The 12753-nt window shown below is 43.6% G+C and overlaps 1 protein-coding gene across 3 annotated transcripts in view; it reads right to left on the bottom strand.

The window, feature by feature from the left end:
• The window catches only part of Lhfpl3 (LHFPL tetraspan subfamily member 3), a 518223-nt gene extending 510360 nt beyond the window's left edge, over positions 1–7863 (bottom strand). Inside the window, exon 1 of one of the 3 annotated variants that reach the window (XM_040735138.1) lies at positions 7236–7863. In XM_040735138.1, coding sequence (XP_040591072.1) covers positions 7236–7665 — 430 coding nt within the window. In that variant the 5' untranslated portion in view covers positions 7666–7863. The remainder of the gene's footprint in view (positions 1–7235) is intronic. The other 2 variants (XM_013121079.3, XM_005080859.4) reach the window with 2 other exon arrangements.
• Between the last annotated feature and the right edge of the window lie 4890 nt (positions 7864–12753).

The raw sequence follows: 12753 nt of genomic DNA, 5'->3' as shown, positions 1-12753 counted from the left end.
TTTTTTTGGAGCCCATGCCCTATGGAAGGGACTTCCTGACACTGGATGTAGGACTGATTGGCTTCTCCTTGAGGGAAGAACTTTCTCCATAAAGATAAGGCCCTTTGATCGTCCTAAACTCTGAGCTTGCACTTCAGTACATGCCAGGCTTGTCTCCTCTTGGGAGCTGCCCCCTTCAAACCCTGCACACCGCATCTGAGCCCAGTGTGAACAAATCTGCACCAATGTACATGATAAAGAAACCGGAAATCTTGGGAAACTCTCTGCTGTGGCTCTGAATGCTCCTGGAGTTCATAAGAAAACACCCAGGAACAGGTTCGGCTCTTCAAAGACAGCCAGATCTCATGATTCTCACATAAAAGGCCCATTCTGAGTAGTGTTATTTGTTGCTGTTATCTTCCTTCCTGAAAGACTAAATGGTAGTAGGAAAAAAAAAACCTGCTGAAGACTGAGATAACGCTGATTGTTTCCTGGTGTTGTAATAAAGATCATTACCTGAACACCAAAGAACCCCCCACTTGGAAAAATCTCAACCCAAAACAGGCCACCAGGTCACAATCATGGCGATCAAAGACCAGGGAAGTAAGTATTCCTTTAGTGACTGTTGTGACTCTCAGGGTTCTTTCCTTCTCTCTGCAGGACATGAGAAAATCTAGCACTCCCTCCTTCTTTCTTCAGTACAATAATCATAGCCATTTTTCCTCTTCACTAATTAACTCAACAGAAAATGTATTGAATATGCAGAATGTGTCATTTATACAATACTACTATGTACTTTGATGAGACAATAGCAACCACTCCTAACAGTCACATAGTGTTCTGGTTTGGTTTTGTTTTATCATGAGCCAGATACTAATACATACATAAATTCATTTAATTGCACCAATCTCCCAGAGTGGTTACAACTGTTTGCAGGTGAGCAACTGAGGCACAGAAAGCCGTTTCCGAGCTCACAAAATAAATGGCAGAGCCAGGCTTACACCATACATCTCTTTAAAATTCTTTTTATTTAAGTTAGAAACAGTTTTGTTTTACCTATCAATCCCAGTTACCTCTCTCTCCCATCCTCCCACGCCCCCCACCAAACCCCCACCTTTAAACTCAAACATGCATGCATGTGCTTGACCTTTCTATAACATAAAGAAAAGAAAAAGTGAGGTCTGACTTTCAATGTTCTAGGCAAGACAGACCTTGAACAAACACATGAGCAACCTGTAATTTCAAATGTTGGTGACAGCTACAGAAAATGAACAGGGTGTCACAAGAGAAGATCGGACAACAGCGCAAAGGCTCTGATGACCTTTGGTGACCCTCGCTGCCCCTAAGCTGACTGGAAGTACTTTTGAGGAAACTAAGGCCAAGAAGCTGGGAGGCACTGATCAAGCACTTACCCTCACTGTATAGCTTTGCCACTGTGGTACTGCTCTCTCCTCACACACTCAGAATGAGGAGGGTCCTGGAACGGGCTGGGCAAGACGAAACCCATTTCTGTTCTACCTCCTGATCAAGAAAATCCAAGCTGGGTAAGATCTCCTCACCTCACAAATAAAAGTGAATCCCTCCTTGTCAGTCATCTTCAGCCAAGATGAAGCCTTCCACTCTGCCATACCTCAGCTGATGAAAAAGAAAATGTAGCCCCCTCGGCTACACAGGCTTCTAGAAACAAGATCTACCATCAGCGAAACAAACAAACAAAGCAGCTCTGTGAAATTGGCTATTACTGGATCTAGAAACAGACTGAAACACTGCTTTAGAGAGACAGAGATAAAGAAGGAAGTCTTTCAGGAGCAAAGTTCCCTTCTGTGCTGATTTAAGGAGGAAACAGGACGTCATCATCCCACTTGACAATGCATGCTCCCCCTTTCTGTGTTACAGAAATCACTAAAGAAGGAAGAGTTTACCTTTACCTTTCAAGAGTTTTCTGTCTGAACATGTGAGAAAGGTTGGCATTATTTTTTGTGCCCAGTCTCTTTACTAGCCTGTGTGTGTGTGTGTGTGTGTGTGTGTGTGTGTGGTTACTCCCAAAGGCAGAGTGACATATTAGTTTCTAACTCTGGGTTTCCTAGTCTCTGGCTTCTGACTGGCAATAATCTAGGGGGGTGTGGGAAAGCATGAGGTTTTCACGTTGTTGATACATGCATCACAAAAATAGACAGGTGAGTAATACAATTTTCAGGTCCAATAAATTAAATATTTTCCTAGTTCCTTGTTCAGGACCATTAAAAAGTCCTTCTCCTTCCCTCCTTTCTCTTCTCCCTCATCCTCCTCCTCTTCTTTTTGGTTGATTTTTTTTAGTTGCTTTGGGTTTTTTGGTTTGTTTGCTTCTGGTGTTTTGTTTTGTTTTGTTTTGTTTTGTTTTGTTTTGGGACAGGGTCTCTCTTCACAGATCTGGCTGTCCTGGAACTGACAGGGATCCGCTTGCCTCTGACTTGAGTGCTGGGATTAAAGGCATACATCACTGCAGCAGGCTCATTAAAAATTTGTGATACTATATTGCCACAAAACAGTCTACATTCACCATCTTAATGTATCATTTCATTTAGGACTTGATACTCTACCTGACTTTAAAAAAAAAAAAAGGCGGGACAGATCCCACCATTCCCAGGTGGCACCCAACTTTCGGCAACTATATCTGCATAAATCCTGAGAGAGCTTGGGAAGGGACTCTAAAGTCGAAAGAACAGAGGCTGGCACAGCTTTTTGGTAGCAGAATTTTCTTGGGTGGGCTCTGTTTGCTAGAGGCAAGAGGTTCCCTTAAGAGAGACTTCCTGACTCAGCCTTAAGGTAAACAAAACAATTAAATGGTGTTTACCAGCAGCCTGCAGCATGCATCTCAGTAGGCAGTGACATGAACCTAGAAACTCTGCAGAGTTGTGACAATAAACATGTCTCCCAGCAGTAGCCAGGCCATGAAGCTAGACTCTCAGAAAGCCAAGGAATAGGGTGAGGCCAGCCACCACTCTAATTTTAGCCATGCTGTTTAGCAGATTAAAGACATTAGTGATCAGAAAAGGATAGATATGCAGTAAAGACTGATTCAGAGTAGAAAATTCTAAATGGCTTACAGTGTGTTTAAAAACACACGTAGGCTTGGGAAATAAAAGAAAAAGGATAGAGAAAGTCCTTAAAAAAGCAATAGAGTAGCTGGGTGTGGTGGCATAAGTCTTTAATCCCAGCACTCGGGAGGCAGAGGCAGATGGATCTCTGTGAGTTTGAGACCAGCCTGGTCTACACAGTGAGTTCCAGGATAGCCAAAGATACACAGAGAAACCCTGTCTCAAAAAAAAACAAAAATTAAAAAATAAATAAATTACTAAAAAATAGGTCACGTAAAGATAGAAAATACACAGTATGGATACTGTATGTTATTGTGCTGTCTTTGAATTGTTTGACTACTGAAGTAGGAGCAACAACTGCTAAAAGACATTTGATCATAAATGCTGCTAGATTGATCCAACCTATATATCTTGAAAAAGCCTTAACTTCAAAATTAAGTCTAAGAACATGTTACTTTGAAAAAGATGTTCTGCTTTTATTTCCTCAGAAGATGAAAAGCTGTGGATTCCTTCCAGACTAATATGGTTTGATCAAGCAAGACCCCCTGAAGCAGTGGCCCAGGTGATCCAACATCCAAAACAGCTGAGACAATGTAGCTCCATAAACTACTACAGGCAGGATTTGGCTAGGTTTCTGTGGTTTCTCATGATCCCCATGGGATTGACAGCACCCCCAAACAGCAGGAAGCAGTTTGGAGAAAACTATGCCCACATTCCCAAATATTGTTTATAAACGTTTGTTTTCATTTAAATTTGGTTGGTTGAAAATGGTTAATGATCACCGTCAATCTCTTTCTAAAGAAAAATAAAAGGGAATACGATGTAGAAATGAATACTTTGCATTGGTATGGATTTTGGTTTATTGATACAAATTTAAGGTTAATTTTGTTATAGGTATATTTCTGCTCTTGCTTAGGTATTATGCTTATACAGCTCATGTAAAATGCAATATATAATTAAATACAGGTTATAGATTGTCACCTATAATAGTCAAAACTTATAGTTATGTTAGTTAGGTTTCCTTGATATACAAAGATATATTTCAAATGGATAGATATTCTTCAGACCTTTCAAAGACTCACAGAATGTGGCATTTAAAAGGGTTTATTAGGGTTTTTCATAACAATGAGACACAACTGTTCTTGGCAACACCAATTACATTAGACAGGAAGATGGGCACTGAAGAAACTCATTATGGAGTTTGCTTTCAATATGGCAAGACTAGCCATTTGGTAAAGAAACTGCTCTTGCCTGTACTGTTTAACTGTATGCTGTATAAACTGAACGTGAAGGACCCACAGGAAAGTGACTGCTGAACTTGCAAAACAAGATGGACAGTCCTTCAGGGTCCCTGCTTCATGGAAGAGTCTGCCAGACATTCTGCAGGAAGTATAGGTGGGGCTACAAGACTAGGAGAATTCTAGGAAGAGGAGACTCAGAGAGAATCTCGAAAGAGATGTCATGTAGCCGCCAAAGGAGTAACATCCCAGAGCATTCCGGGTAAGCCACAGCCTCATGACAATATAAAGTTTAATAAAAATGAGTTAATAATTAAGAGATAGATAGTCAATAAGAAGCCTTAGTCATCAGTCAAATCATTTATAATTAATATAAGTCTCTGTGTGTTTATTTGGAACTGAAGCGTGGCAGGATCAGGCTATACAGAAACTTTCACCTATAGCTGCCATATTGAAATGATTAGATAACCAGATATACAAGTTAGTTACTTAGCTTTAAATTAAGGTTAAAAAGTATCTAATAATAAAACACTACATTAAATCTCACCTTTCATATTTAGAACATGTCCCTTAAGATTATTCTGGGTAGTTAAACTATGAACACAAAAACTTTATAAACATTGAAGAACATTAAAGAGAAGACATTCAAAGTTCAGTGCTTGCAGAGAATGTTTAGTACATTTTATACTATGTCTCAGTTCTAAGAACTAAAAACCATGTTAAATATAGCATTCTTCACAAATACCTTCTAGATTTCATTCCTTTAAGATTTGTAGGTATAACTTAATTATTAATTGATCTCTTGTCATAATTCATCATTTTATTAATATAGTTAATTAGCAAATGAAACTAGAAGTAAAATGACTGATTTCAAAAAGTTTTTAAGACATAGCTTGTAAGGTTCTCCCCTGATGAAGAAAATGTACCACAGTACAACGACTATCATCACATTTTAATGGAATGGAAATCAAAAATAGTACATTTTTGTCAAGTGTCTGCACACGTGTGTTTATTATGTTCTTTGTGATCTATTTCAGGGAAATGGAAAAGGCTACACAGAAGTTTAGACTCACTTCAAAAGTGGTCATTTTCCCCAAAAGATTGTTTTCTTTATTTTTATTTAAAAATACAAAACCTCATCAAAATAAAATATGTGTTTTTGGAGAAGTACCACAAACTACTATCAGACCGTTGAAAAAAATCTAATTTGAATCACTAGTCTAAATGGGTCATTAACTCAAAAGATTTAAAATTGGCAATGTAGGGTCACGTCTTTTCCTAAAACATGTGCATCCTGTTTGTCCTGTTCTCTTCAAAGTCCAACGTATGAGGAAAGCATGAGCAGGCAGAACATAGGAGTTTCTGAAAATCTGCTATTCTGCTCCTGAAGCACCTGTACACTTAAGAAAGTGAAAACACAGTGCAAGAAATTTACTCAAGTGGGGGGGGGATGGCAGAAGGCAAGTAAGCTTATTTGCATGCCGGAGGATGGCAGCATGCTCCTTCCTGTTTACTTTCACAGCAAACACAAATCAAAACCAGCAAGACAGACCTGAAGCTAACTAACACTCCTGTGCATGACACTCACATGAGCTTCGCTTCTTTTATGAAACTAACAAGATGGGGAACTTTTCCAGACACAGATACGGGCACTGGGAAGACTGAGGCAAGAGTACCAGGAGTTTGACTCCGGCTTCTGCTGCACAGGGTCCCAGTCTCACAACGCCGGGACCTTAGCATGACCCAGCACCTTCAAGTATTTGCTTATCTCACCCATTCTGGTAACTCAATGATTAAGTCCCTCCTCTCCCAGAAGACTTCAAAAAAATAGAATAAACTGTATCTTATAACTGGGTTACCTAAATAGTGATCATAATAAAGCATAAATGCAGATGTTTAACTGCCCCAGACATTCACGATCCCTCCAATGTGTCATGAACTCAAGGACTCTGGACTTGAAAAGAGAAGGAAGGCAAGGCGTCAGAAGTGCAGTGACAGCCAGTTTGGTTTCGGCCCTCTTCAAAGCCACCAGGAAACTCACTCCAACATTCTTTCTTGATTGAAAGTAACTTTAATGTTGGTATGTGTGTTGGGGGGGCACTTTCAGCTGATAAGAGTGATGTTCATGCTGATGCTAAAGAGACTAAGGAGACCAGCTCTCCCTTGGTCACTTTCCTAGCACCACTTCCCGAACCCTTCAAGACCTCCACATCTGTTTAGAGACCAAAGAGAAAGACCTTGACTGACAAGGAGACTCTGGAGGTGTGCCTTTGGAGACTGCTAAGGCATACTCTTAAGTTCTTTTTTTTTTTCTTTTAAGAAAAACGGGGTGGGGGAGTAAGCAACATTAGGATTTGCTCATCACCAGAGGGATGATAAAATATTTATGCTTGTCCAAGACAAATTTACACGCCCCCCTCACACACACACACCCTGAAGCAAAGACAGAAATAATCCCAGGGTAGGGCTGAACAGTAAGGATTGATCCTTCTACTACAGCAGCTCTAAATCCGTTTTTCACAGGCTTGTACCAGTCTCCCCTAGTCCCTCAGAGCTCGTACACACACACACACACACACACACACACACACACACACACACACACACACACACACCATCTCTGAGCCTCCACTTCCACTTCTCCGCCTCCCTACCCCATCTTTAGTTGTGAGCGACTCTGACCAACAACCGCTCAGCCTCCAGGGCGTCCCTCTGGGTGGCGTCCCTAACACTCAGGGGGTACGAAAAAGCCTGGGGACCCAGGGCCAGCGCAGCAGCTGGGGAGCCGGTGGGTTCCTCCTTCCACACCCCTCCGCCTCAGAGAGGGTTGAGTTGTCCGGACAGGACCGCAGAGCTCAGGGAGCGGCCCCTCCCACTCCAGCCCCTCCCGAGCTCGGACACTCAGGGGTCCCCGCCTCCGCGGAAGCGAGCACGCACTCACCGGAGGTGAGCTGCATCCAGGCACAGATCTTGTACACGGTGGCTGTGTTGCAGAAGAAGAAGAGGGTAAAGCAAACGATGCAGGCGATGATGAGCATCATGGAGAGGCCGATGAAGAAGGAGGCGGCTTTGAAGGCGCCCGAGGGCAGCGTGGAGAAGTCCGTGAAGCTGCCCCTGCAGGTCAGCTCCCGGGAGAAGCCGTTGCCGATGCAGTAGTGGAAGAGCCCGAAATAGCCGGCTTGTGGGGTGTCCACGCCGTCGCCGATCCAGTAGGGCTGAATGAAGCACACCACGTTGACGATGGCAAAGCAGATGGTGAAGATGGCCCACAGCACGCCGATGGCCCGCGAGTTCCGCACATAGTTGGTGTGGTAGAGCTTGGCAGCCTCCTGAGCCGGGAGCATCGCGGCGGCGGCGGCAGCTCCAGGCATTCTCCCCCTCCTCCTCCGCCTCCCGGTCCTCCGCCTCCCCCCGCCTCTCGGGGCGCAGGAGACACACTCGCCGGGCCGCGCGCGTTGCAATTCCCCTGCCTCCGCCTCAGCCCAGCAGCACCAGTTCTAGAGTCTGCATCCTCGCTCCCGGAAGGAGGGCGGGGGGAGTGCGGAGCACCCCTCTGGCTTGCCTGGCACAGCCTCACAACACCCCCCCTCCAGCCCCGCGCCACCGCCTTCTCTCCCTCCCTCCTGGCCCCGGCTCCAGCCCTGCTCAGCACCCTCCACTCCTCTGCCTGCCGCTGCAGCTGCTGCGGCTGAAGCTGGCAAGCCCTTATGCCCCCCATTCTTTTTCCGTCACTGACCCCCTTTCCTGCAGGCACTGATGGTGCCCCGGGGCGCAAAGGACCGTGGCTACCCTGAGATGCTCCTTAAGTGGCGGACACGAGCCAGAGAAGAGGCTGTGGAGTTGGGGGAATCTAAGAGCATGCCCACAGGAATCCTAGAGGCACTCCCTGAATCCTGGAGAGTGTGCTGCCAGCCAGGAAGCTAACCCTAGGAGCTTTTCATCACCATCACCGCACAGGAACGTGCTTTGACCTCTGCGTCTCTGCAGAAAAGAAAGAGGCAGCATAGCAGGTGCAGGCGAGAAAGGGAAGGGGACATGGTGCCCAGAGAGGGTTCCCTGTCAAAACCACAGAATTGCCCCTGGCTAACTCTTTAGGGTCCCCGGGGCCCACAGATGGAAACAGGAGAAGTTGGGTAGAACTGTCGGGTAATAATGTAGTAATCATTCTGATCTTCTAATTCTAGGGAGCATGTTTCTCTTCCCACTTCCCTACTATTCAACTAAACGGATGATGGCCCACTGAAGCCCCGTGCTTCGCTTTTCTCTCCTGCAGAGCTTGCAATAGATGAGGCCTGCGTGCACAGAAGTGATTGTCAAAGAATTTTAGAGTTTGTTTGAAAACATCGGATGGTGTGGCAGGTGTTCCATTCATTACACAGATATTCATTGGCAGCCAGCGTGCGCTAAAGATACAGGGGATGGCAAGGGTGTCTTAACGCTGGAAGCATTCCCCCCTCCCCCACAACCCAAGTCTCCAGCTAACCTCCCTGAATCATCGCAAACAATGCCTTGCATAGCTGGTGTGCACCTGTGGCTGTTTCCTTGTTCTATTTACTTTCTCCAGCATTGTCATTGCTCTTTTTTAAACAGTCCTATCTACCCAAACGAGTTTCTCTGTTGCCATTGCTTACTGTTTGGTTCCTTCTGTGAAGCCAGAATGCTCCATAGCAGGGATATCTTTTCGTACAAATCATTTTAAACCCCACGACTGCTGAATTCTTTGAGCACATGGAAGGAAGAATGCCCCCCACAGACTTTCATCCTGATGTCTGTACTACATAAATGACCCTTCACTGAAAACGGGTCCAAAGCTGAAGTCATAGAGACTAGTTATGCTCTTCATCTGGTACCCTGAAGATTTGTAATTGTGTGCAGGCAGGAAAGGGAGGGGTCTTGGGATAAAGGACACACAAAATAATGAAGGGGCTTCTGCTGCAGCTGTGGAAGATCTGAAAGTGTGAGTGTGGCAATTTTACAGTGAGATCTCCTATTACAGTTCAAGACCCATCAAGTAGAGCTTTGAAAAGAGGGCGTCATTGGACAGATTGAGGGACTGTTAGCTGCGGTAAGCCAGAATTCCTATCAGGTGTAGTTGTAAACTTTCAGAAAGCCTTTAAAATATCAGAGCAATTTAGGAGAGATGCAGAAGGTGACCCAAATGTGAACCAGACCAATGTAGCACTTGATGTCTTTAAAAATATAAGTGAAGAAATCACACCTTTAGTGCATTGGCGGTAGTGACGGATGGGTCAGAACTTTGGTTAGACTCCACTCTGAGCTCCCCTATGCCTCTTGGTAAATCAGCATCTTAACTTGAGAGGAGGACAAGGAAAGGAGAAGGTAATGAGATTTGTAGGGCCAGCTGGCAAGCAGTGTATCCTAGGGCAGAGACGGCTTCAAGGCAAGAATTGACAGTAATTCCTAGTGACTCTTCCAAGCCCTCAAATCCCTAAGCCTGCTTATGTAAAGTGGTCTTCCTTTGAAATCACTGCCTTAAGAAAAACCTGGTCTTCCTGGGGCAGGAGTTGAGTTGGAGGTTTCTGGGAAGAGAAAGCTGAGAATCAAAGGGACTGGTTTCATCTTGGTGCTTAAATTGCCTTCACGGGACAGAGAAAAGACTCGAGAATGACTCAAAGGTTGTGAGTCAAAGAGCTTTTCTATTTGAGTACTGCCAAAAGAAAACCTTGTTCTTATTCTGGGTTTGGAATTGCTTCTGGCTTTGTGCTCAGAACCCTTACACCAGAAAGGCACTCTCAAAGATGTCCACTCTTGTCAACAACCACTAAGAAGTGTCCAGAGCTGGCAAGCTGTTACAATGCTCCTGTGTCTTCCCCAAAGAATCCATCATTTCTCCTTTAGGTTAGGTAAGGCATGAACTAGACCGTGCCAATAGACTTTCTATTTCCTCAGGGTCTTATACTACAGCTGATTTTCAGACTGAAGCAGGGTCCTCCAGGACTCTAGGAACTAGGGATGAGTTAAAATGCTAAATTCTATTGTAGACAATACCATCAGTGGATGTGTTCTCTACCATTCTTCTGTTACTAGCATTTCAATCTGTCCTTTGCCACCAGGAATTCCACAGGTAAAACTGATCCCATCCTTCATGTGAAATTTTTGACTTGTGTCACATAGGTCAGTGGTTCTCAGCCTGTAATTACTTAATGCAGTTCCTCATGCTATGGTGGCCCCCAACCATGAAATTATTTTGTTGCCACTTCATAACCATGATTTTGCTACTGCTATGAATCATAATGTAAATATCAGATATATAGGATATCTGATATCATTCGACCCCAAGGGGTTGCAATCAGTAGGCTGAGAACCAATGATATAGATAGACTTCAAGAGTTTGAACAGCTAAACATATGTGAGACTCTGCAATCAGCCTGTGTGACCAGGACAGCTGTTTTGGGGAGGAGGAGATAACAAAACCAGCCTGATTCATGCTACAAAGTTGCTATTGATAGAAAGGTATTTTGAAACTATAACATGATTCATAAGAGCTAAATAACTAGTAGAAGTCTGTAGCTGACAGCATAAGAAAACACTGACTGCTCAAATCTCAAATCTCACTGTTGGAAATGCTTTTCTCTTACTGCCACAAAGGGTCAGTAGTAAAATTCTGCCTTCACACTCTGGGACTATAAAAGATAAGAAACTGAACAATAGTTGGGTTGTGTTACCCTTCTGACGTCCTAAGTGAGATAAATAATAACACTTTGTTCAAATTAATCTGATGCTGCACAGGATATGCAATGTTGGGACCTAGACCTAGATCTTTTCCTTGCTGCTGGGAGCCCAGGTTCTTGAGGGTTCTGTGTCTCTTCTCTGGAATTTGGTGAGGATGAAAGGACAGAAGATGTATTCTAAGATTCCTTACTATTGTAAAATTCTATTTTACAAAGACTAAAATATCTTCTTTAGAAAATTTAAAGGAGAGAAAGAATACAGCATTTGGAAAAGTCTAAAGAAGATGTATCAGATTATGACAAAGTAGACATTGTATTCAAAATTGAAAGCCCTTTCTGAAATTGCATAGATGTAATTTTGCAAGCAAAGAGTGCTTAGAATTTCCAGATAAGTCTTTGCTTATGAACAAGGTAATAAAGAAAGAGAAAAATTCTAAATTATGTTGCTGAATTGATTTTCGGAGTTATGTCCAAGGTCACTATTAGTCCTCACTGCAGAATACAGAGATTCTGATGATTAAGCTCTTCTCACCCCTGAAGGACTCCCTTCTCTCCCCTGAGCCATTAGTCTTTCAGCACTTTCTGAAAAATCTAAATCAAATTGAAGGCCAGGTGTACTGACCGGTTTGTGCGTCAACTTGACACCAGCTAGTGTCACCAGAGAGGAAGGATCCTCAGTTGAGGAAATGCTGACATGAGATTTAGCAGTAAGGAATTTCTCAATTAGTGATCAATGGAGGAGGGCCCAGGCCATAGTGGGTGATGCCATCCCTGGGCTGGTGGTCTTGAGCTCTATAAGGTGAACTGAGCAAGCCATGGGAAGCCAGCCAGTAAGCAGCTCTCCATCAGCTCCTGCCTCCAGGCCTCTGCCCTGAGTTCCTGTCCTGACTTCCTTCAGTGATGAACATCTATATGAAAGTTTAAGCTGATTAACCTTTTCCTCCCCAACTTTTTTTTTGTCATGGCATTTCACCAAGAAAGACGGTTCTGCAGATAAAGAGGTTTGATGACCTGAGCTGGCCCCAGAATCCACATGGTAGAAGGGAAAGCAGATGCCTGCAAGCTATCCTCTGACCTCAAGATGTGCACTGCTGGGACATGAATGCGCCTGCTCTACTCAAAAACTAAACAAAAGCAAACCAAGTACAGAAATGTAAAATATCTATCATTCATTCTGAACTGGTCTCTTGGAGTTTTCCAGCTAAGGCACAGCTTGTTGGAAGTGCGCACTTTTCAGTGGGGTTCACACTGGAATGTATGACTTGGGTTCTCTGCCCTGAGCATCTCTATATACAAATCTTGTTTCTCTATTTGGCCAACATTTAGGTCTCTGGAACATCAGGTTGAGATTTTTTTAAAAGAATATCTCCAAATAACATACTTCAAAAATTTAAATCTTACAGTCCCAACACCCTTCCAAACAATATGAAAACTATCCATAGGTTTTTTTTCTCTTACAATAGTCACACAAAAATGCTAATATTGATGACTCAGTACTCTGGGCATAAGGGCACATGTCAATGTCTTCCAGGTTTTGCTGCAGAAGCTCAGCAGTGTAAAGCCACAGCTATTTTCTTCTCATCTACACCACATGGCCATTCCTGGTTGGCTGTGGTCTGTTCCATGCACTGTGCCTGACAGTGAATTTGTTATTGGGTTTGAAGGGAAAGAGAAGCTCCTACTTGCTTCACAACATTTAAGGAAGAGAACAGAGGTTGAAATGGCTCTAGCAAATTATAGACCTACAAATAAAACTGTAACCTAGAC

This window comes from Mesocricetus auratus, unplaced genomic scaffold, assembly GCF_017639785.1.
Source record: "Mesocricetus auratus isolate SY011 unplaced genomic scaffold, BCM_Maur_2.0 Super-Scaffold_100043, whole genome shotgun sequence".
NCBI classification, from domain to species: Eukaryota; Metazoa; Chordata; class Mammalia; order Rodentia; family Cricetidae; genus Mesocricetus; species Mesocricetus auratus.
Note: the sequence above shows the minus strand (reverse complement) of the source record. Positions and strands in the feature narration are given on the sequence as shown.